General features: G+C 41.1%; 1 protein-coding gene across 3 annotated transcripts in view; it reads left to right on the top strand.

Annotated features, from left to right (window-relative positions):
- pgm2l1 (phosphoglucomutase 2-like 1) overlaps positions 1–15,309 on the top strand; it is a 28,570-nt gene extending 13,261 nt beyond the window's left edge. For 2 of the 3 annotated variants that reach the window (XM_029517904.1, XM_029517902.1), the window contains 12 exons: positions 6,195–6,301; positions 6,416–6,500; positions 6,581–6,664; positions 7,167–7,363; positions 7,463–7,652; positions 9,111–9,208; positions 9,282–9,462; positions 9,546–9,639; positions 12,248–12,377; positions 12,784–12,973; positions 13,058–13,191; positions 14,013–15,309. In XM_029517904.1, coding sequence (XP_029373764.1) covers positions 6,195–6,301; positions 6,416–6,500; positions 6,581–6,664; positions 7,167–7,363; positions 7,463–7,652; positions 9,111–9,208; positions 9,282–9,462; positions 9,546–9,639; positions 12,248–12,377; positions 12,784–12,973; positions 13,058–13,191; positions 14,013–14,115 — 1,593 coding nt within the window. In that variant the 3' untranslated portion in view covers positions 14,116–15,309. The remainder of the gene's footprint in view (positions 1–6,194; positions 6,302–6,415; positions 6,501–6,580; positions 6,665–7,166; positions 7,364–7,462; positions 7,653–9,110; positions 9,209–9,281; positions 9,463–9,545; positions 9,640–12,247; positions 12,378–12,783; positions 12,974–13,057; positions 13,192–14,012) is intronic. The other variant, XM_029517903.1, reaches the window with a different exon arrangement.
- The last annotated feature ends 10,607 nt before the right edge of the window (positions 15,310–25,916 follow it).

The following is a 25,916-nucleotide window of genomic DNA, read 5'->3' as shown; positions in this document are numbered from 1 at the left end:
ACAGAAGGATTTTAAATTCTATTCTGGATTTTACTAGCAGCCAATGAAGAGCAGCTAACACAGGAGAGATGTGATCTTTTTTCCTAGTTCCTGTTAATATTGGTGCAGCAGCATTCTGAATCATCTGAAGGCCTTTCAGAGATTTGTTTGGACATCCAAATAGTAATGAGTTACAGTAGTCCAGCCTATAAATTATGAATGCTAGATTAGTAGATAGCATTTCTCTGAGGTGCTTAAGGCCAAGCACAATAACTTCAGTTTTGATTGAATTTAGAAGTAAACAACTGTGGGTCATCCAGACATTTATGTCCTCAAGACATGGCTGCAGTCTGACTTTCTGACTAACTTCATTTGGCCTCATTGATAAATATACCTGAGTGTCGTTTGCGTAGCAGTGAAATAAATAGGATTTGAACTACCGTAGTGGGAGTTCTTTTGATGCCAATTTCATGGTCCAGTCTCTGTAGTAAAATGTTATGATATATGGTGTCGAATGCAGCACTGAGATCTAAGAGGAGAAGTATGGAGGCTGATCCACTGTCTGAAGCCAGTAGAATATCATTGGAGACTTTAACCAGTGCTGTTTCTGTGCTGTGGTGAACTCTAAATCCTGACTGAAACTCTTCAAACAAACCGTTCCCATCCAGGTGGTCGTGTAATTGGTTTGTTACTGCTTTCTCAATGATTTTAGAAATGAATGGAAGGTTCGATATGGGTCGATATTTGGCCAAAACATCTGGATCAAGATTCGGCTTTTTAAGCTGGGGTTTGATGACTGCGGTCTTAAGAGTCATCCTGCTGCAGCCAGGTTTCTGCTATGCAAAACAAATCAATGCAATGATCAGCGATAAGATCATTAACTAGAAGGGATTTTGATGATGGTGATCGAATATTCAACAGTCCACATTTAATTGCAGTGTTATTTGAAACCAAATTTGTGGCTGTTTTGATTTCAGTTAAGTTTTTGTTTTTAGCTCCTCTTCTGATTAATTTGGGTTTAGTAACTTTTCTAAATTTAGGACAGGGGACAGACACAGTTTCTAAAGACCTAAACATAGACAGAGACTCTATTCTATTCTCCACAGAGAACCGCTCTGACTGAGGCACAGAGGAGCCTGTTAAACTGTGGCTCTGCCTCTTGGTCTTGACTCGGGACTGTCAGGGTTTTGGTTTTCTAATAAAATCGGCCATATTCGTAGTTTTGAGAGCAGCCCCATACATGGTGGGATGGACACCATCTCTCCTAATCAGACCAGATTTATCAAATCAAATCAAATCAGATTTATTTGTATAGCGCCAAATCATAACAAAGTTACATCAAGGCTTTTTACATATAGAGCAGGTCTAGACCAAACTCTTTATAAATTTATTTAAAGAGACCCAACAGATCCCCCGATGAGCAAGCACTTGGCAACAGTGGCAAGGAAAAACTTCCTTTAAGAGGCAGAAACCTCGAGCAGAACCAGGCTCAGGGGGGGCGGCCATCTGCCTCGACCGGTTGGGTTGAGAGTGGGAGAGAGAGAGAGAGAGAGAGAGAGAGAGAGGGGCATTGGGGGGGGGGGGGGGGGGGGGGGTGTAGGCAGGAACATGTTGTTGCATGAAGTTCATGGAGTTGAGCTGTAATACAGAATTCATGCTATATGGGACCAGCAGGTGTTGCAGGAACATGGGATGGAGATGAGTCACCACCTGCAGAATGAGGACAGGCAGAGAGAGGAGAGGGACTGGGAGAGACAGAGACTTTGGCAGAGCATGGTTAGTAAATGCAGTATAAATGGTTAGAACTGGGTGAAACTGTTTTTTTTTTTTTTTAAGAAGGATGGTTTTTATCAGCGCATGCAAGGAGGGAGTTAGAGAGAAAGAGGGAGAGGGGGAGAGAGGGTGACAGGGAGAGACAGAGAGAGAGAGAGAGAGAGAGAAGCTCAGTCCTTCCCCCAGCAGCCTAGGCCTATAGCAGCATACCTAAAGAGTAGAGGACTTTAACTTTTTAACTATAAGCTCTGTCATACAGGAAAATTTTAAGCCTGGTCTTGAAAGTTACGAAAGAGTCCGTCCCCCGGACCGATGCTGGGAGTTGGTTCCATAGAAGAGGAGCCTGATAACTGAACGATCTGCCTCCAGATTTACTCTTGGAGACTCTAGGAACCACAAGTAAACCTCCATCTAGAGAGCGGAGTGGCCTGCTAGGACAGTAAGGAACTATGAGCTCTGAGATATGATGGAGCTTGGCCATGAAGAGCTTTATACGTTAAAAGAAGGATTTTGAATTCTACTCTATATTTTACTGGCAGCCAATGAAGAGCAGCTAACACGGGAGAGAGGTGATCTCTTTTCCTAGTTCCTGTTAATATTCGTGCAGCAGCGTTCTGAATTAACTGAAAGCCTTTTAGAGATTTGTTTGGACATCCAGATAGTAATGAGTTACAGTAGTCCAGCCTAGAAGTTACAAATGCATGGACTAGTTTTTCTGCATCATCCTGAGAAAGGATGTTTCTGATTTTCCTAATGTTTCTCAGGTGGAAGAAAGCTGCCCGACTAACTTGTTTTATGTGAGGGACAAAGGACATGTCCTGGTCAAAAATTACTCCAAGGTTTCTTACAGTGGAGCTGGAAGCCAAAGTAATGCCGTCCAAACTGATGAGATGATTAGATAGTATTTTTCTGGGGTGCTTAGGACCGAGTACAATAACTTCTGTTTTGTCATTGATAGGTACAGCTGAGTATCGTCTGCGTAGCAGTGGAAATTGATGCTGTGTTTCCTGATAATGTTGCCTAGAGGAAGCAGATAAAGCGTAAAGAGGATTGGTCCAAGTACTGAACCCTGCGGGACTCCATGACTGACTACAGTACATGAGGAGGAGCTGTTGTTTACATGAACAAACAGTTCCTTTAATTCCAATTTCATGTTCCAGTCTCTGTAGTAAAATATTATGATCTATGTTGTTGAATGCAGCACTAATATCTAGAAGGAGAAGTATGGAGGCTGATCCATTGTCTGAGGCCATTAGAATGTCATTGGAGACTTTAACCAGCGCTGTTTCTGTGCTATGATGGGCTCTAAATCCTGACTGAAACCAGATGGTCGTGTAGTTGTTTTGCTACAGCTTTCTCAATGATTTTAGAAATAAATGGAAGGTTCGATATGGGTCTATAGTTTGCCAAAACATCTGGATCAAGATTAGGCTTTTTAAGCTGGGGTTTGATGACCGCAGTCTTAAGTGCCTGGGGTACATAACCCAGAAATAAAGTCAGATTAACCAAATCTAGAATGAACGGCTCAATTACATAAAAGATCTCTTTAAAGAGGCTAGTTGGTACTGGGTCTAATAGACAGGTTGACGGTCTGGATGATGAAACTATAGAAGCTAGCTCTGAGAGATTCAGAGGTGACAATGATTCCAGATGTAGAAGAGGCGCCGCAGCTGATTCAGCAGTTGCCGTCTTCAGAAGGGGATTTTTATCTAACGTAGGCAAGAGCTGATAAATTCTTTCTCTGATCATGAGAATTTTGTCTGAAAAAAAGCATTACTGCTTAGAGCTAAGGGGATCACTGGTTCAACTGAGCTATGGCTCTCTGTCAGCCTGGCTACAGTGCTGAAGAGAAACCTGGGGTTGTTCTTGTTTTCTTCTATGAGTGCTGAGTAATATGAACTTCTAGCACTGCGGAGAGCTTTTTTATACGTTTTTAGGCTGTCTTTCCAGGCTCTGTGAGACTCTTCTGACTTACTGGAACGGCAGTTTCTTTCTAATTTCCTTGATGTCTGCTTCAAGGCACGGATTTGGTAACTATACCAGGGAGCCATCCTCCTCAGATTGAATACTTTCTTTTTGAGAGGGGCGGCATTATCAAGAATCGAACGCAGTGTGGCCATAGTGCTAGTCACAAGGTCATCAACCTGCGTATGGGAGAAATCCTCATTTGAATTTAGATATGGCATTGTTGGGAATGATGACCAAATGTTCTCTTTAAATTTAGCCACAGCAGCTTCAGATAAACATCTCCTATAGCTGAATGTATTCCTCAATGCTGTGGAGCCCGTTAAAGTAAACTCAAATGTAATAAGGTAATGGTCAGACAGGAGAGAATTTTGGGGAAGAATTGTTAGCTTGTCAATTTCAATGCCATAAGTTAGAACAAGATCAAGGATATGATTGTAAAAGTGAGTGGGTTCATTCACATGCTGGGAAAAGCCAATTGAGTCTAGTAGGGAAAGAAACCCAGAACTAAGGCTGTCGCTTTCTACATCAACATGTATATTGAAATCTCCCAGAATAATGATTTTATCTGTACTGAGTACTAACTCTGATATAAACTCAGAAAACTCTGATAGGAATTCTGAGTACGGACCAGGTGGACGGTATACTGTGACTAACAGAACTGGTTTTTCACCTTTCCAGTCCGAGTGGGAAAGACTAAGAGTGAGGCTTTCAAAAGACCTGCAGCCAGATTTTGGTCTGGGGTTGATTAATAGGCTTGACTGAAATATTGCAGCCACCCCCCCTCCTCGACCTGTGGTACGAGGGATATGAAAGTTAACGTGAGTTGGGGGTGTAGCTTCATTAATGCTAACATACTCATCCTGCTGCAGCCACGTTTCAGTTATACAAAATAAATCAATATGGTGATCAGCTATGAGATTGTTAACTAGTAGAGATTTTGATGATAATGATCGAATGTTCAACAGTCCACATTTGATCGCAGTGTTATTTGAGACTGACTTTGTGGCTGTTTTAATTACAGTTTTTGTTATTAGCTCCTGTTCTGTTTAATTTGGGTTTTTTTACTTTTCTAAATTTAGGTGGTCGGGGGACAGACACAGTTTTATATAAGGCTAAACATAGACAGAGACTCTATTCTATTCTCAGCAGGTGACCGCTGTGACTGAGGCGCAGAGGAGCGTGTTAAACTGCGGCTCTGCCTCCTGGTCTCGACCCGGGATTGTCAGGGTTTTGGATTTCTAATAAAATCTGCCATATTTCTAGAAATGAGAGCAGCCCCATCCACGGTGGGATGGACACCATCTCTCCTAATCAGACCAGGTCTCCCCCAGAAAGACTTCCAGTTATCTATGTAGCCCACGTTGTTTTCGGGACACCACCTCGACAGCCAGCGGTTAAATGACGAGGTCTCCCCAGGTCTCCCCCAGAAAGTATTTCAGATATCTATGTAGCCCACATTGTTTTCGGGTCACCACCTCGACAGCCAGTGGTTAAATGACGACATGCGGCTATGCATGTCATCACTGGTCCGATTGGGGAGGGGCCGGAGAAAACTACAGTACACACCGATTCCACATTAATTTTTGTGACTTCCAACTGCCAAAGTCGGGTGTGGTTATTGCCGACGTGAATAACAATTTTACCATATTTACGTTTACCCTTAGCCAGCAGTTTCAGATAAGACTGGATGTCGCCCGCTCTGGCCCCCGGGATACACTTCACTATGTATGCCGGTTTCACTAACTTCACGTTCCTCAGAATAGAATCACCAATCACTAAAGTCGGCTTTTCAGCGGGTGTGTCGCTGAGTGGGGAGAACCTGTTGGAAACGTGAACTGGTTGGTGGTGAACCAGGGGCTGCTACCTACAACTATGCTTCTTGTCTCGGACAGTCACCCAGCCACCTCGATTAGATCCCCACTGCTTGGGAGCTGCTGGGGGGGAGGAAACTCTCTCGGCTGCCGTAGGAGCTGGTGTAGGTTAACCTGCACCAGCTACAGGGGGGCAGCTAGCTCCACTAGCATAGGCTGGGTTAGCTAATGTGCGGAGCCGTGACTCATAATCATGAACTGTCAAAAACTGTAGGTTTCTTTTTTCCCCAACAAACACTTGTCCCCTCAAACTTCAAACTTTTAAAGTCTTTGCATCGTTTCCATATCTCCAACAGATTATAAAACAAATACGTGGCTTCTTCACACCAGCCCTTAATTGTTTATTGCAGAAGACAGAGCAATTCTCAAAAATGCAAGAAACAAATCCATCACTGATCACAATACTGACCATCAGTGTGTACAACTCAGGCCTTTTTTTTCATTAGAAAGTTTCATTATTGAGCTTAACAACTCAACTCTTTGCTCTGGTTCACATTAAAAGTGAATCTTTATGTATCTGATATAAGTATGATCTGATAAATCAGCTATGTGTTTAAAGACTGACATGGTACCTGTGTTTTTCTCTCTCCCTCTCCTCCTTAGGGTCTCTTTTCCTACCTGACCAGGTACTTTGCAGACTTCAACAGCCGAGGAGTGGTTGTTGGTTTTGACACCAGAGGGCAGGAGGAAAGCGGCTGCAGCAGTCAGCGGTCAGTATTTCTGATACAGGATCCAAATTCTGACTTATTTAGTTCTAGGAAGAGTGAAGTCTTTGGAGAAATTGTGAGGGAGGACATGAGGACAAAAGCATGTTTTTGTTCCAGGTTAGCTAAACTGACAGCTGCTGTGATGCTCAGCAGAGATGTTCCGGTCCACCTGTTCTCCGCATTTGTCCCCACGCCATATGTAGTAAGGAAACAAGCACCGTCATGCATCATCATCTCCATTAGTTATGTGTCAGTATAACACTTTTTTTTTTTTTTTTTCAGCCATTTGCTGTGAAAAAGCTTGGGGCAGCGGCTGGAGTGATGATCACTGCTTCACATAATCCCAAAGAGGACAATGGATACAAGGTCACAAACAGAGAGAATGATGGGAGATGACAGGTTACTGTTTCAGAGCTGCAGCTGATCACAGTTACATTGAGCTAGAACCTCTGCCATGACGTCTTTGTTACAAGAGGATCAGTGTTTTCAGTTATACACCATTGTGCTTCTCTTTGTTCTAAAGGAGTCAGAGTCAAGAAGACCTCAACTCTGATTCAACAATAATCAAATCCACTCCCTACGACTGGGCTCATTTAAAAAACACAACCCACACGATTAACTGAGTGTGACAAATATTCAGGATGAACTGTTTTGGATTTTGTGGTCATAGGTCGCTGGGATCTTTTAAAACACACAAGACTTTAGAGTTTTTGCAATATGAATTTACACACATAATGATCATTTTATATGATTGGCGATAAACGGGGATCTAATATGAGAATAGTTTGAGTGGTGGAGGGCTACAACTATGACACAGTGACTTGACCTCAAGTTTACCTCTGTTCTCTTGTGGCATGTGTAAATGCAGGTTTACTGGTGTAATGGTGCTCAGATCTGCTCACCTCACGACAAGGAGATTCTGCGCAGCATCGAGGAGCAGCTAGAGCCCTGGAGCACCTCCTGCTGGAAGGAGGAGCTGGTGGAGAGCTGTTCCTACAGGACTGACCCCCTGCCCCAGATCAACAGCTGCTATATGAATGAACTCACCACCCTTTGCTTTCACAGGTAATAGGAGGAAGGTTTCAACCCTGCAGCCGGTACCCAAACCTAGTGGAACTATGGAAGTAAAAAAATATATATATATTTTCTGTGGTATCTGTCTAGGGACCTAAACAGCAGGTGTCCATTGAAATTTGTCCACTCGTCATTCCATGGTGTTGGACACATCTTTGTCCAGCAGGCTTTCCAGACATTTGGCTTTGTTCCACCAATCCCCGTCCCTGAGCAGAAAGATCCTGACCCCAACTTTTCTTCAGTCCGCTGCCCAAACCCAGAGGAGGGAGAGTCGGTTCTGGTCAGAAACAAATTCCAGATTTTTTTATTGATTTATTTTTTTTTTCGATCTGCATTTTTCCTCATAGTTTAACACCACAGGGTGTCAACATTGTATGAGATTGATGCAGTTATAGTCTTGCAGCTAAATATTTTATGACTTCAGTGCGTGTCTAGGACCATCACTAGCCCTCCCTGGAAGCTAGTTTGTTGATCTTTATTGAGTGGATTGACCTTTGTGTGGCAGGGAGGGCGGTACTACACCTCAGTGAATATAGGGGGGAATAAAGGACAGAGAAGATGCAGAAGGATGGACAGGAGAAGGCAAGCAGGTGGTGCCGGTAGGAACTGGTAGAGTGAAGGATGCTATTCGTTTCCTGACACCTCGCTCAGGATTATGAGAGTCCAGGGAATTTCTGTGGAGATCTCTGGAGAGATGGGTGTCTAGATAGGTGAAGGTGTCCCAATAGAGGAGCCGAGTCAAAGATAGGGTACATAGTGATGGAATGAAAGAACAGTTCAGCCCATTTTAGGCAGGATTCATCAATTCTTCAAGATGACCCAAAACAAGCTGGTGACACAACACATGCATGTGGGCATTCCCTAAGTATGAGTGAGACCATCACCAGAGCCCAGAGTCAGGTCAGGGCCCACTCCTCAGGCCCACCATCCTGCACAAAAGGCAAAACATAGAGAGCCACCACAGCCAGCAGCACGCCGCAGTCCCCAGTGTTCCAGGCGGGCGAGGGCGAGCGCACCACTGGACTGGCCAAGCAAGCACATTTAGAAGCAGGACAGGATCTGCCATAGCGATCCTGGATGTGGAGGGTAATAAAAACATTGCCATAAACAGGAGTTATTACCTTAGCAGAGAGAGTAATATTATAGTGCAGGGATGGCATATGCTAGCAGGCAAGGTCGAGATGGAGGTTGAGGGAGTTGCTAAATGCTGCTCTTTTTTTATATATATAAATAAAGTCAGTTGTTTTTTTTTTTTGTTGTTGTTTTTTTTCAGGTAGCAGATATTTTCTCCAATGATATATATTCAGGAAGAAGGTTCAGCCACTGCAAGATGTTTAGAGACCGTTTCTATCCAATATAGATATATAGATTGGTATAATCGGTATATAGATTGGTATATAATATAGATTGGTTGGATAGATCCAACCAATTGTATTGTATTGACTTGTGTGATCTGTGAAGAACCTTGAACTGGATAAGCTGTAAATTTGAGTTTTTCAGAAGTTTTCCAGAAGTCGAAGTCAGCGGACAGAGGTAGATCTGTTTCCCATTTTGATATCGGTAGATGCAAAGAATGGGCAATACAGAGTAACTTTTTTCATTCTGTCATCACATCAGCTTTGTGATGTTAATGGAAAACTCTGCAGGCTATATGGTATTCTGTGCATTTCTTCTTAGTTTTTTCAAATTTAATTTCTATATTTTGACCAATTTTTGTTGCTTTTCCTCCATGCTACAGGAGCTTGCTCTTCGTCTGGCAGAGAAGGAGAACGTTCACATTGTCCTGGCCACTGATCCAGATGCTGACCGTTTGGCTGTAGCAGAGAAGTCTAATGGGTAAGTGTAAATCCAAGGTACTCCAGGAAGAGTTAGAAGTATAAAGGTTACAGGTCTAGTTTTTTTGTTTAAGGTGTGGCTGGAAGGTGTTCACAGGTAATGAACTGGCTGCTCTGCTGGGCTGGTGGATGTTCCTTAACTGGAAGGAGAGTCATCCAGATCCAGCAGACACTCAAAATGTTCACATGTTGGCCACCACAGTGTCATCCAAAATCCTGCAGGCTTTTGCTCGAATCGAGGGATTCCACTTTGAGGTGAGACATTTCAACCTGAAAAATGACACACAAGGCTGATGATAACGAGGATGATGATGATCCCTTCTCTCTTTGCTGAACAGGAAACCCTCCCAGGGTTTAAGTGGATCGGGAACAGGATGCATGAACTCTCCAAAACAGGAAAGACGGTGATATTTGCCTTCGAGGAGTCAATTGGTAACTGAGCTGATTGGCTCACATCGTTTTTGTCTGGCAGAGACTGAGGCACACCAGGCAGTTGGAGGGTTGACTCAGGAACATGTGACTGAAAGACAAGAACTACAACAGCAGTGTCACTAACACTTTTAGCAACACTACACTCTTAAGAAATGGCAGAGAACAGTTGGGAATTTAAGTGTTTTATTTGACGGCCAAACTAGACTAAGCTAATTAAAGATAGTGTATTAGACAAAAGTTAAAACCATCACAATTTAATAGGCACACAATAGAATGTCCTCCATTTTGACAGTCCGCCCTCGGGTGGCTAAGCCTCAGAGCAAAAATGGAACTACTTAAATGTCCTAAGGCCAGGTAAAGATCAGGGGAGGGGGAACCCTTGTGAACGGCACTCCCTCTAGCTCCAGCCGTGCTGCTCCGCCTCCGCTGGCTTCTTTCTACGGCTCGCTGCTTCTGTACTCCCATCTGCATACTGTCTCAGTCAGCCTCATCAGCCCATACCGTGATACAGCGCTGTGACAAAGTATTTGCCCCCTTCCTGATTTCTTACTTGTTTGCATGTGTGTCACACTCAACTGTTTCAGATCATCAAACAAATTTACATATTAAGCAAAGATTTTTTCTGTGATGATTTTATTTGTTAACAGAAAAACACTATCCAAACCTATATGATCATGTGTGAAAAAGTAATTGCCCCCCTTATTAAATGATAAGGCGATTAATCATATTATTGTGGAAGGCTGAGTTCAATTTCATAGCCACACCCAGACCTGATTGCTGCCAGACCTTTCAAATCAAGAGATCACTTAAATAGAACCTGTCTGACAAGGTGAAGTAAGCCATATTGAACCCAAGCTGTGATCCAAAGAAATTCAGGAGCAGATAATAAGAAAAGTAATTGACATGTCTCAGTCTGGAAAAGATTACAAAGCCATTTCAAAATCTTTGGGACTCCAGTAAACCACAGTGAGAGCCATTCTCCACAAATGGAGAATGGCTACATGAGCATGGAGCATGGTAAAGTGGTGAAATTTCCCAGGAGTGGCCGGCCTACAAAAATTAACCCAAGAGCGCAGCAATTACTGATCCAAGAGGTCGAAAAGGAATCCAGAACAATATCTAAACAACTGCAGGCCTCACTTGCCTCAGTAAAAGTCAGTGTTCAATACTCAACCATAAGAAAGAGACTAGGCAAAAATGGCATGCATGGCAGAGTTCCAAGGCAAAAGCCACTGCTGACAAGAACATAAAGGCTCGTCTCACTTTTGCTGAAAAACATCTTGATGATCCCCAAAGCTTTTGGGAAAATATTCTGTGGACTGATGAAACCAAAGTTTAACTTTTTGGAAGGAGTGCATCGTTACACCGTTACATCTGGCGTAAAATGAACACAGCATTTGATGAAAAGAACATCACGCCAACAGTGAAACATGATGGTGGTAGTGTCATGGTTTGGGGCTGCTTCAGGACCTGGATGACTTGTTGTGATTGAAGGAACCATGAACTATGCTCTCTACCAACAAATCCTGAAGGAGAATGTCCGGCCATCAGTTTTTAATGGCTTAAAAAAACAAAATTAGGGTTTTGGAGTGGCCTAATCAAAGTTCAGACCTGAACCCAATTGAGATGCTGTGGCATGACCTTAAAAAGGCAGTTCATGCTTGGAAACCCTCCAACATGGCTGATATAAAACAATTCTGCAAAGAAGAGTGGTCCAAAATTCCTCCACAGTGCTTGACTGCAGTTGTTGCTGCTAAAGGTAGTTCAACCAGTTATTAGGTTTAGGGGGCAATTACTTTTTCACATGGGCCGTGTAGGTTCAGATGGCTTGTTTTTCCCTTAATAAAAAAAATTGGCTTTTAAAACTGCATTTTGTGTTTACTGGTGAATTAGCTTATACACTTGTAATTAAATTTGCTTGATCGGAAATGGCGAAGAGTGACAAGGGTGGAATAAAGTAAGAAATCGGTGAGGGGGCAAATACTGTAGATGTCGCCGGTCCTGCAGTTTCTCCTTCCTCTTGATCCAGTTTCTACAAGGAGATTCATTTTATGCATTTTATTGTCTCTGCAAGGAATTAATTGCAGCAGTTTTGGACCAACAGGATCTGGGATAGTTATTTACTACCACTGAGTATTAATTACATCGTTTTTAGCAAGGCAAAACTTCCATCTTTGACATTTGTACAGCAAAGTAGTTTACAGATCAACAGCAGTATTGGGAGAAAAAAAAGTCAAAGGACTTTTTTTTTTTTTTTTTTCAGATGAACAGTTTAGATTGGTTTCAAGACGACAGTCAAGAAATAAGAACGAAAATTCAGTCATGGCAGTGTAGGTGGTGTAGGTGGTAGGGGTCAGCACACATTCCACATTATCGCAGCATCCCGGGACTTCTGCTGCATGTCATTGCCTCCTACTTCCTGTGGGCCTCTTTGCCACCTGCTGTCCTCAGAATAAAGACTTAAAAGCCCAGAAAATTCAATGAAATCAACCAGTGTAATATTAGTTAACTGAAATATTCACTGTTATTTACATCATTAAATAGATCTGAGCAACAGACGTAAACAAACAACAAAAAAAAAAGTGACACTGTTCTTTTGTGTGGTCAGGTTTCCTGTGCGGTAGTATGGTTCCAGACAAAGATGGCGTGAGCTCAGCGGTTGTTGTGGCTGAAATGGCCTCTTACCTCCACAACAAGAACCTGAGCATGAACCAGCAGCTCCACAACATCTACCAGAAGTATGCTGCAAGATTTCAGTTAAAATTCCCCTGAAAATGCACTGGTGCATAAAGCAAATGGAAATAATGGGTCATCTGCATCATCAGGCATTAAAGAGATTATAAATTATGGACCTACTTGTAATGAGTGGAAAGGAAACATGAATGATTCTGTCATACTGTGATTTAAATATAGTGCACCTGGAATTCATTAGTTGTAATAATGAATTGTTATTGTGTTTTCGTGGTAAAATCATGACAGATTTAAATGCCAGGTCAGGTCATTAACCAGCTTTCACCACAGGGGAGGAAGCAGATAGTCAGACTAATAAACACAAAGTTGAACTCAACATTGTTCAGCTGTCCACATACTTAAGTTTTTTTTCTCTTATTGATAGTCACATCTGTTGTGGCTTCCTGTCTCCAGGTATGGTTATCATCTGTCTAAGACATCGTACGTCATCTGTAATGACCCGGCCACCATTAAGAAGATTTTCAGCCGGCTCAGGAACTTTAGTGGTGAGCTATCATACCCAGAGACATGCGGGGGCATCCGGATTATCCACGTCAGAGATGTAACCACAGGATATGACAGTAGCCAGGCCGACCTCAGATCTGTGAGTCCTGAACATAGACCACTCACGTCGAAGTGTCTGCTCTGATCTGTTTTCAGTGTTATCATGAGTCTGTTTCCTGTGCAGGTCCTCCCAGTGTCAGGGAACAGTGAGATGATAACCTTTACGCTACAAAATGGCATTGTAGCCACACTGAGAACAAGTGGCACCGAACCAAAAATCAAATTCTACACAGAGTTCTGTGCTGCGCCAGGTAAAAGGTCAGTAGATCCCACAACAGTGTTTACAGTTAAAAATTACTACCTTGAAATGTGTGGTCAGCAGATATGTGCTGCTAAAATAATTGTCACAGGGACCAGTTGGATCAGGATCTTTTAGCCACCAAGCCAAATACCATCTCACTTTACCACCCCACCTGTTGCTTTAGATGCTGAACCAACACTAGCTAGGGTTCTTTTTGAACCTACTTTACTTTAACGTGGAAATAAATCCAGGAACAGGAATAAAAGGCTGAAAGAAGAGCTTATGAAGGCAAAATATTTGTAGGAAGAGTTCAGACATACAGTATGTGAAACTATAATTGTCTGTCGCTTTAAATTCTGCAGCAGCAAGGAATTGTAGGAAACATTTTCTCTTTTCCTGTGGCAAAGTAAGGTCCAGTATTTCCTATGTTGAAAAAGTAATGATGGTAAACACTGACCTTTCCTCAGCTGACATCATAGTCTCTGCTCAGGTACTTAATTACAACAATACGGAATCTATTCAAACCTTCAGAAGAAAAACAAGAAGAAAATCATAACTTATGTATCTGAAATGTTTTTGCTGTGTGTACTGGTCCCTGGTCTACAACCAGGCAACTATTTTCAATGACTGAAACAAATTTAGATAGGTGGATGGATGGATGTACTTTATTCATCCCAAACTGGGATATTCTCATGTCACAGCAGCAAGACATACTTTAACCTAACTTCATTATGATGTTATGATCAAACATTTGGCTGGCAGCTCTCTGTTCCTGTGACATCATTGTGTTGTTGAAGCATCATGGCTTTAGGGTGACATCATCACTCTTGTGTTGCAGTGATGTGTCCATTCTGAGGGGGGAGCTCAGGAAGGTGACAGCAGCTCTGCTTGACGAGTTCCTGGAGCCTGGGAAAAACAATTTGATTCGCCGCTTTGTCTAGCGCCGTCTACTTATACCTGGTCCCACTGGTCATGTCTCTCTTTGTAGAGAAAATCACAGCAACAGCTGCTTCATTCTGTTTCAAATTCATGTCAGACTGGAAGAAGGTTGATGTTAGAGAATGAAAAGGAACTAATTCATAAAAGCTGCAGTTAATGCCATACATTTTTAATCACACAAAGCATGAGCATGATGGGTAGGCAACAATTTCTTTTTCAGTGTTCTTCATACAAAGCTAAGCTGGAGGAACAAATATTTAAGATGATTTTCAAAGAGTACAGGAAAATTTAAAATTGAAAACTGACCTTTAGCGCTGTGAGACTGATGTGATTCTTTCTCTGTAGGATGAGGGTTTTCAGAGGTTTATTCATGAAAAAAACGAATGGCTGTTCCCCATCTACAGCCTGTCACTCTCGCATTGTCTATTACGTAACAAGAAATTTTTGTTACTTCACCACAGCATTCATTTGTAATGTCAGGAAATATTCTTATTTCTATAAAAAAATAAACATTGGTATAAAATGATAAATTTAGTTGCAGTAAAGATATTTATGAACATTCTTCATTCTTTTTGTGATCTGATTTTGTGAAACAACAAGAATAGTTTTGATTGAACAGAATGAGGTGATTCCATAACAATCAATACTTTGGTTTGTAGGAAAAGATTTCATTACAGAATAATTGGCACATGTTTAACCCTACCCAAAAATTGTTCTGTGTTTTGTTTTTGTTTGTTTGTTTGTTTGTTTTTTTACGTTTGATGAATGTATTTGTTGCTTGTTAAAGTGAACTTGACAAAAATGTAGAAAATCTATTTCACTCTGAAATAATGTTTATAGACAAAACTATGAACTGATGAATTGAAACAATAATAGACAAATTAATCAATAAATAAAACAATAGTTTGCTGTCGCTAAAATACAATTTAAGTTGTTTTGTCATTAAAAATCTTCCATAGTGAAGTAACAGGGTGAATATCCCTATAGCTAAAGACTTTGTCGCCATTCCAAATGTGTAACTCAATCTGTCATTTATTTTTCTACTTGGGAGATTGAAAGTTATTTATGTTGTACAGACCGGGTGAGACATGCTGTTGAAGCTTCATTCACCCCATGTTAAATTATTAAAGAACCTGGTCTGTGTTCAGTTTGCATAACAGAGTGGCACCTCGAAGCTCAGAGATGCTCTGTGTTTTTAATTTCTCAGCTTCAGTCATCTACCAATAAACCAGAGAAAAAGCTATGAAAAGTTATGTCTTTATTTGATTTTAGTGAAACATTTAGAAACTGAGGTTCAGATCATCTTGACAGTGAAGATACTAAAACACACCACCTATTTCTCGATCACTGGCAGTTACACCTTTGACCTCCTTCAGTTAACTGGGATGCCAGTCAGAGTTCAGTCTGACAAATAATAATTAAAAAAATAATCCTAAATGGTCAAATCATACAAACAGTAGCGAACAATTAATAACCCAAAATAATCATCAAAAGCATAACAGGCCAGCAGACATTTCAGCTTAGTTTCACTCAGTGTATTCACAACAACAACCCCAATTCACAGTGCAATGTGATGTATATGTGTGTCCCTATAGGTAATATGTATAAAGTTCAGTCCACAATAGTCCATTTCAGTTCCTCACCAATCAATCCCATCCAGTGTCCATTCAAAGAACCAAACCCAACTCAAAAGTCCGTCCCGGATTTTCCGGTGAATCCTCCCCAAACTGTTAATTCACAGAGATAAAACAAAAAGTTCAATATACAGTTAAATGTGAGGTAGTCTCGGTACTGTGAACCGTCAGTCAGTTATATCACTTTACAGCTTGACTCTGCCGAGGTCAACAGCTTAATGGAAAAGCTCCGTCCCGACATATCCATTCCACGGCTCTGGCCGTCACAGACTCCTGAGGCTCCTGCTTAACGCTAGCGGCTACACCGACGCGGACCTTAACACGGCGGGATGTGTCTATGGCACGCTTGCGCACACAGACTGGCTTCTCCCTGCGTCCCTATCTCCAATCTATCAAGTTCCGGGTGTGGGGTTTCGAGGTTGGCGGGGTTAGTTGTGATTGGATGATTCATTGATTCCGGATGTGGACTGTGGAAAGCATGAATGAACTTCCCGGAAAGGGGCGGTGACACAAAACTGACACCGGTCGCTACACTTGGTACTTTATTTTGTAAAATAAATTATTTTTTGTTTTAAAACCACAACTTTTAAAAATTGACTTGAAGTTAACAGATTTTTCGCCTCTATGATATTATTAATTAGTCAAATAATAATAATGTTCATGATCATGTACTTAAACTTTTTATTGTGTTTGGGTTTATGAAACCCATTTTAATTTTTTCAAACTCAGACTCATTGGTTCATTTTCTGTGATGTACACATGTGCATGTAGTGTACATGCCCCATAGATATTTATATTATATATTATTATATTACATGCTATCTGGGTCCACTGAAGCCAGCCTAAGAAACTTTTTAACTATAAGCTCTGTCATACAGAAAGGTTTTAAGCCTGGTCTTGAAAATTTCTAAAGAGTCTGCCTCCCAGACCGATACTGGAAGTTGGTTCCATAGAAAAGGAGCCTGATAACAGAAATATCTGCCTCCAGATTTACTCTTGGAGACTCTAGGAACCACAAGTAAACCTCCATCGAGAGAGCAGAGTGGCCTGCTAGGACAGTAAGGAACTATGAGCTCTCTGAGATATGATGGAGCTTGGCCATTAAGAGCTTTATATGTTAAAAGAAGAATGTGATCTCTTTTCCTAGTTCCTGTTGATATTCGTACAGCAGCATTCTGAATCAACTGAAGGCCTTTCCGAGATTTGTTTGGTCATCCAGACCGTAATGAGTTACATTAGTCCAGCCTAGAAGTAACGAATGCATGGACTACTTTTTCATCATCATCCTGAGAGAGGATGTTTCTGATTTTCCTAATGTTTGAAAAATTAATGACTTGTTTTATGTGAGGGACAAAGGACATGTCCTGGTCAAAGGTTACTCCAAGGTTTCTTACAGTGGAGCTGGAAGACAAACTAATGCCATCCAGACTGATTAGATGATTAAATGGCTTATCCTTAAGGTACTTAGGGCCAAGTATAATAACTACAGTTTTGTCAAAGTTGAGAAGTAAAAAATGTTGTCCAGACTTTTATCTTTTCAAGACATGTCTGCAGTTTGACTATCTGGCTGACTTTATTTAGCTCCAATGATAAGTACAACTTAGTGTCATCTGCATAGCAGTGAAAGTTGATGCTGTGTTTCCTCATAATGTTGCCAAGAGGAAGCAGATAAAAAGTGAAGAGGATTGGTCCGAGTACCAAACCCTGTGGGACTTCATAACTGTCTACAGTGTGTGAGGAGGAGCTGTTGTTAACATGAACAAACTGATGTCTATCTGATAAATAGGATTTGAACCACCTTAGTGCAGTTCCTTTAATGCCAATTTCATGTAGTAAAATGTTATGATCTATGGTGTCGAATGCAGCACTGAGATCTAAGAGGAGAAGTATGGAGGCTAATCCATTGTCTGATGCCATTAGATTATCATTGGAGACTTTAACCGGCGCGGTTTCTGTGCTATGATGGGCTTTAAAGCCTGACTGAAACTCTTCAAGCAAACCGTTCCCATCCAAGTGGTCATGAAATTGGTTTGCTACTGCTTTCTCGATGATTTAAGAAATGAATGGAGGGACTGATATGGGTCTATAGTTTTCCAAAACATCTGGATCAAGATTCGGCTTTTTAAGCTGGGGTTTGATGACTGCAGTCTTAAGAGTCTGAGGTACATAACCCAAAGATAAGGCCAAATTATTCAGATCTAGAATGAATGGCTCAAGTAAGTAAAAAAATCTCTTTAAAGAGGCCAGTTGGTACTGGGTCTAATAGACAGGTTGATGGTCTGGATGATGAGACTATAGAAGCTAGCTCTGAGAGATTCAGAGATTAGAATGATTCCAGATGTACAATAGGCATTGCAGTTGATTCAGGAGTTGCTGTATTCAGGAGGAGATTATTGTCTAATGTAGGCAAGAGCTGATGAATTCTATCTCTGATTGTGAGAATTTTATCTTCAAAAAAGTCCATAAAATCATCACTGCTTAGAGCTAAGGTGATCACTGGTTCAACTGAGCTATGGCTCTCTGTCAGCCTGGCTACAATACTGATGAGAAACCTGGGGTTGTTCTTGTTTTCTTTTATTAGCGCTGAGTAATATGAACTTCTAGCACTGCAGAGAGGTTTTTTATATGCTTTTAAACTATCTTTCCAGGCTCGGTGAGACTCTTCTGAGTTTCTGAAACGCCAATGTTTTTCTAATTTCCTTGACATCTGCTTTAAGGCACAAATTTGGGACTTATACCTCAGAGCTAGCTTCCTCTGTCTGATTACTTTTATTTTTGAGAGGGGCGGCATCGTCAAGATTTGATTACAGTGTGGCCATAGTGCTAGTAACAAGGTCATCAACCTGTGCATGGGAGAAATCCTCATTTGAATTTAGATATGGCATTGTTGGGAATGATGACCAAATGTTCTCTTTAAATTTAGCCACAGCATCTTCAAATAAACATCTTCTGTAGCTGAATTTATTCCTCAAACTCCATCCACTATCCATTAACTACCTCACAGCACAGCAGAGTGACTGATCAGGGGGGTATTCCAGGTTGGAGGTTCAATAAACTCTGAGTCTATCCCTGAACTCTGAGTTGACTTACTCTGAGATGGGGAAACTGTGAGTACCCAGTTCCAGAACAGCTGATCTGAGTTGGTTCAATCAACTCTGAGTATGTTCACACTGAGTTGCGTGCGTGCACAACGTCAATAAAAAGCCATCATCAATGGAGCCATGATACCACGAGTCAGCATGGCAACTGAGAAAAAAAAAAAAGATCCAGTTATTTCAACCCAATGGAGTTGGAGGTCTTAATTCAGGTGGAGAGTATGAGCACATGTTTCACCATTAATGTAACACCGCTGCAGCAGCAAAGGAGAAACAGCAGGAGAAAAAATTACTACCCGAATCAAAGCGTAAGTTTGGATGTGCTCTTCGATTGATTTTACATTTAACCATAAGAGATCGTAGCTTACAGTTATAAATATAAATGGGAATAAAAACAGATTTTCATTTAGGTGCAGTCCATCAGCAGAGAAGTGTACTTGGAAGCAGTAAAAAATGAAATATCAAAACATCATTCAAAAAGGTAAGGGATATTTTGCTGTGCTATGGGCTGATTTAAACCCCTAACATCATCTCTCATCTCATTTTATAGCCCACTGAGTAGATGAACACATCATACGTTTACCCATTTTTATTGAAGTAATTCAAAAAGTGATGATGTGTACACAAACAAAATAAAATCTACTAATTTAAAAAAAGAGATTAACATTTGAATTCTGCTTAGTCAACAGAAAGAAGGAAGAGGCCTGAAAAGCGAGTGGAGCTGCCACAACCACCTCTGACAGAGGCTGAGGAGCTGAGGGCATCCCAGTGTCACCCCCCAGAACACAAGTGCCTCCATGTAAGTATAAACTTGTCTTAAAAAAAAAAAAATAATAATAATAATTAAAAAAAGGTATATATATATATATATATATATATATAATATTCACCACCACCCCTAACAATTGTGGATGGTGTCATCTGCCTTGTTCAACCTCCGATTTAAACAATTGAACACCCAGCAGCTGTAAGTATTTCAGACTCAGATCTTGCCTCAGATTGCTGTTCAAAATATTCTGAAACAGAATTTTTTCCTGCATCACAGGAGGAGGATGATAAGGAAGAAACACTGTCTGCTGCCACAGGTAGAGCAGTACAATGTATTTCATTTAAAATAATAGAATATATGATTTCTAAATCAGTCACCTGCAATCCTGTTGAATTCCTCTTCCCATCATTGGGAACAGCCATTTCAGTGCAAGAGTTACTTTTCTCACAGCTCTACACACTGTTGCCTTTCCAAAGTGCTCTGCATCACTGATGTTGTAAAGAAAAAAAAACTTAGCGCCACACACATCCACAGTGTGTGAGGTTGGTGATGTATGGCCGGAGAATGTTGTTGAGATAAATGACAGATACTCCTCTGGAAACACCAGGAAATCTAATCTCTCGCCACGTAAAGCATTTCGAATTACTTGGCCCTCATCTCATGGCTAACATACTCAGAGTTGTCACATAACCCGCTTTCTGGAGGACCCCTCTGGAGGAGAGTGGTCCACCTCAACAGTAAATAAACAAGTTTGTGAAATAAACAATAAGTCAACAAGTTTCAATTCAACCCACTTCACAATGTTACCCGCTGTATTGGTCTCGGTCACACTGACTTAACGTTTAAGCAATATGTAATATGCAAGCTAAAGTTCAAATTAGCTATCTGCTATTAGCCTTGCTACACATATCAGCCCTGCCAGTCACGGTAGAATAAACATAATGACGAGAAGCGCAGATCCCTCAAGGGGAAAAAATGCAGAAAAGCTGTACTTCCTACATTACAACCTTCCATTGCTGAATTGGGAATATTAAGAGCAACTCACAGTTGTAGGGGCTTGTGAATATAATATTAATATTGTTCTTATGTTCCTAAATACCGCATTCTTTTGCAGTTGCTTTTTTATTGTTTGTTTTCAAAAATGTGAGAGATGAAGATTATGAGCAAAAGCGTTGTATGTTAACTTAACTGTTTGCACTTTATTAAGAAAAAAAATGGTGTCTTGACTCACAGTCGTATGGGGCTTGTGAATATTATAATTCTTGCCCCACACAAAATACCTCATTCTTTTGCAGTTGTTTTTTTATTGTTTGTTTTCAAAGATGTGAGAGAAAATAGTTGTATGTTAGAATTACTGTTTTGCACTTTATTATTATTTTTTTTTTTTTTAAAGCTAATGATAGATGGTTGTCATGTTAATATGCTGCTTGACTCAGTACTAAAAAGGATTTGAAATTAGTTTTCTAATTGGTATCGGGATCAGCCCCAAAAAATCCATATTGGTCGGGCCCTAATGTAAAGTCAGAAAACTCTGATAGGAATTCTGAGTACGGACCAAGTGGACGGTAAACTGTATCCAACAGAACTGGTTTTTCATCTTTCCAGTTGGAGTGGGAAATACTAAGAGTGAGACTTTCAAAAGACTTAAAGCCAGATTCTGGTCTGGGGTTGATTAATAAGCTTGATTAAAATATTGCAGCCACCCCCCTCCTTGACCTGTGGTACGAGGGATATGAAAATTAGGGGGGCGTAGCTTCATTAAGACTAATATACTCATCCTGCTGCAGCCAGGTTTCTGCTATACAAAATAAATCAATTTGATGATCAGTGATGAGATCATTAACTAGTAAAGATTTTGATGGTAATGATCGAATATTTAACACTCCACATTTTATTACCGTGTTGTTTGACACCGAATTTGTGGCTGTTTTGATATCAGTTAAGTTTTTGTTTTTAGCTCCTCTTCTGTTTAATTTGTATTTAGTTACTTTTCTACATTTAGGTGGTCTGGGGACAGACACAGTTTCTATAGACCTAAACATAGACAGACTCTATTCTCTTCTCAGCAGGTGACCGCTCTAACTGAGGTGCAGAGGAGTGTGTTAAACTACGGCTCTGCCTCCTGATCTTGACTCGGGATTGTTCATAAAATTGGCCATATTCCTAGAGATGAGAGCAGCCCCGTTGTTACGCCTCAGTCTAAGGGTTTGAAGGCACACAAAAAAAAAGACCAAAATTAACAGTTATCAAACAAAGTGAAGAGTTTATTTTTAACACTGGCCAGCAGTCGGCTATGTATTGAAGCTTCTCTTCGGGGGAAACCAGGCCAAAATAATAAACAAACACAAGACTATCTTTTCCCGGCACCTACTAACTAATCCCTATGTAAAACAAAAATAAACAACAAGGCATTAATAAACCTACCTTCCTAAACTAAACAAAAACAGTAGAAAAACAGTCAAAAGCAAATGGCAGCTCACCCCTACTGCTTCGTGCTGGTATATACAAGTAAAATAATGAATAGTGCAGACTATATACAACGCAGAAAACACACAGGCAATAAGGCACAGGCAGGTTAGGCGCTAGCTAGGAGGACGGTGACAGCTGTCAAACAACCCTCTTCGAGTTGACAGTTTCCGACGTCCTTATAGGTCCCACCCCTCCATGGCTCCCAATCAGCACTGGCCAACACCTGGAGGAACCCGCCAATCAGAGAGAGAGTGAGGAACCAACATAAATCCTCAAAAAAGACACCAAAGCAGAAACATGTGCAAAGAATACAGTAAGACAGACATTCCAAATACAGCTGGAGCCGTGACACCGTCCACGGTAGAATGGACACCATCTCTCCTAATCAGACCAGGTCTCCCCCAGAAAGTGTTCCAGATATCTATGTAGCCCACATTTTTTTCGGGACACCACCTCGGCAGCCAGTGCATGTCATCACTGGTCTGATTGGGCAGGGGGCCGGAGAAAACTACAGTACACACCGATTCCACATTAATTTTTGTGACTTCCAACTGGCAAAGTCGGGTGTCGTTCTTGCCAACGTGAATAACAATTTTACCATATTTACATTTACCCTTAGCCAGCAGTTTCAGATAAGACTGGATGTCGCCTGCTCTGACCCCCGGGATACACTTAACTATGGCCCCCAGTGTCGCTAACATCACGTTCCTCAGAATAGAATCGCCAGTCACTAGAGTCGGCTTTTCAGCGGGTGTGTGTCGCTGAGTGGGGAGAACCTGTTGGAAACATGAACTGGTTGGTGGTGAACCGGGGACTGCTGCCTATGACTATGCTTCTTGGCTCGGACAGTCACCCAGCCGACCTGACTAGATTCTATACCAGTGTTAGTGTGACAACAGTTTGCTATCAGATTAACCGGGTGAATAGGAAAGAATAGCAGAAGAATAGTAGAGACAACACACGAGGTGACAGAGCACAACCACCAGTGACCGGAAATTACGTAACACACTTACTGCAACCAGCTGCAATACAGATGGAAGCAGGAACATATGATGCTGCATGAAGTTCATAGAAATTATACTGTATGAGGTTCATAGGAATATGGGAGCGGCAGGCATTGCAGGAACATGGGGGAGTGATTATTCACCACCTGCAGGATAAGGACAGGGAGAGAGAGGAGAGGAACTGGGAGAGACAGAGAAAAAAAAAAAATCAAAGAATGTGAATTGTCCTGGTCATGATTCAGGAACTCACTGGACAAGAGATTACATGTGAAAATGTTTTTAACACAGGCTGGGGCAGGGGCTCCTAAAGAGGATGCTGACCATGGTGAGAGCAATACAGAAAAACAAGTCTGAATTCCCATTACAACAGCTGACGACAAAGAACAGGTTGGCCATATCAAGGGTGTAAACAGCTCTATTGTCAACTTCATCAATACCAGATATGGACAGGTCAAAGGTTAAATGGGAGAAAGACCTGGGAATAATTATTGAGGAGTAGTTATCAAATCAAAACAAATCAGAACAAAGTTTCATCAAGGCACTTTACAAATAGAGCAGATCTAGACCCAACAGACCCCCTCCCCATGAGCAAGGAAAAACTTCCTTTAAGAGGCAGAAACCTTGGGCAGAACTAGGCTGTGGCTTCAATTGATGACCTTGTAAATAGTTTCAGTTCCAAAGTTGTGACTATTTATTGCCTCCAGGAAGTCAGGAAGGAAAAATGCAACTTGAAGGAACACCACACTGGTCAAAGACCAGAAAAGAGTCTGCAGACAGGCAGAACGCAGGTGGCAAAAATACAAACTCATTATGAGATTATAGCATAAGCATTCACCACTCATTTCACCACGAACTGAAGAAGGCAAGGCAAGCATTCTTTTCAGAGAATATTAACAGAAACGGCAATAATGCCTGTACATTGTTTTCTGTTGTGGATGGACTGACAAACAGCCTTTGCAGCCTTTTTTACAGATAAAATTTCAAGGATAAGACAACAGTGTGCCGCTCCAGCTCAGGCAAAATGATAACTCCACTTGTGCCTTCTTGTTCTCCATCTAACACATTTTAACCTACTTGATCATGTTGTGCACCAGTAGGAGCAATTTGGAGATTGGTGATTAATCTCAATGATTATGGAAAATGATCATTGATATCTAAGACTGTTTACTATAAGTAGTAAATTTCGGGGCACCACCAATCATAGTCACAATAATCACAAACAACGACGGTTGTCAGAATTTATTCACAGTAATAATTATTAAAAATAACATCACTCTGGATAAATGGCTGTTATAGCTTGATTATCCAGTGACACACATCAGCTACTAATCTACAACAGGTAACACACATGTAATAAGAATGGATAAGCAATAGCGATAGCCTTAGCGATGGTGATAGCTATAGCAGTAACAGTAGTAATATCATATGCAGCAACGCTAATAAATAGTGATAGCAATGACAATCACAGTGGCACAGCAACCGCAATCGCACCAGTCTATCTATGGGTTTTGAGTGCGTGTTTGTGTGTATGTGTGTATGGGGAGGAGAGAGAAGGAGTGTGTGAGAGTGTGGGAGTCTGGGTGCGTGTGTGTGTGTGAGTAGCAAAGATGGCCGGAGAGTCACGTAATTGATGTCTTCAATGGCCAGGATGGTGACAGAGTCAGCTACACACTCGTCGGAGCCAAGATGGCGCCTGATCGCCGCGTGTGAATGTGTGTGAGTCACACATTTGATTGAGTCTATTTAAAAAGTTTATTTTTGCTTTACATCCATTTAGATTATTTACAATCATCTTATGTGGTATATCTTAGTTATTTAAATTTACACAAAGATATTCCTACTTTTGGTGGAAATGTAACATAACAATAAGGTAAATGAAACTGAACAGGATATTTACATAGATATTTACAAGATAATTTTTGGTCTCATAAAACTATGGTCCTGTGTGTGGTGCGGATTGGAGGTCTTATTTACTCTCTTACAGAGCCTGCTACTGTCAATCTCCTTTCCCAAACCCAGAAGATTAGTGAGTGTAATCTGAGTAAACCTGTGATATTTCTGAACTGTAAGGTCCAAGGTCCAAAGATTTTTATACAAACACTAGATTTAGATACTGTGGATACTTGTTATACTTGGGATCAGCAGTATAGATCTCTTATATAAGAGAGAGGGACACGCGTCCAGGTTTCATTTGACAAATTGTCATCTTCCTGTCTATGACCCCCATTTTGGTCCAGACCTTTTCCACATTTTGACGATATGAAAAACTAAGTTGTGGTAATGTTTTTTTATGACTTCAAATGTCTCTTCCCAAGGGGGGAATACAGACAGAAATGATGGTACAATGTGCAAAACATGGCCAAAAAGGGCTTTTCAATGGGGCAGTTCCCAATCCAGGAAGAGCACAAGGTATTTAAAAGTTGTGTTCAAAAATAGCATTTTTGCGTGTGGGTATGTTATGTTTTCAAATCATATCTAAGTGTGGACTCTAAGCCTGTGACAAACGCAAACCTACAAATGAAAAAATAACAATAAACCCAGGAGACACTATTCAATGACAAACTGAGTCCATTTGCTCCCAGAGTGGCAAGCCTTCTTATGGGTGCAAGCCGAGTGGATCATGTCCCCTCTTAAGGAAGGAACAGCAAAGTGCTTATCAGCAGGACAACCAGGAGAGGGTTCAACATTTTGGCAAGAAGCCTGAACCTTATCTTTGATATAGAGGCTAGTTCACGCAACGGCAAAGCTAGGGAGCTACAATTTCTAATGAATTTCCTGTAGAAATTGGCTGATTTAAGGAACCTCTGGATGTCTTTGTGAGATACACCGGTA

Source organism: Echeneis naucrates, chromosome 13, assembly GCF_900963305.1.
Source record: "Echeneis naucrates chromosome 13, fEcheNa1.1, whole genome shotgun sequence".
Classification (NCBI taxonomy): domain Eukaryota; kingdom Metazoa; phylum Chordata; class Actinopteri; order Carangiformes; family Echeneidae; genus Echeneis; species Echeneis naucrates.
This window is presented reverse-complemented; position numbering and strand designations above follow the sequence as displayed.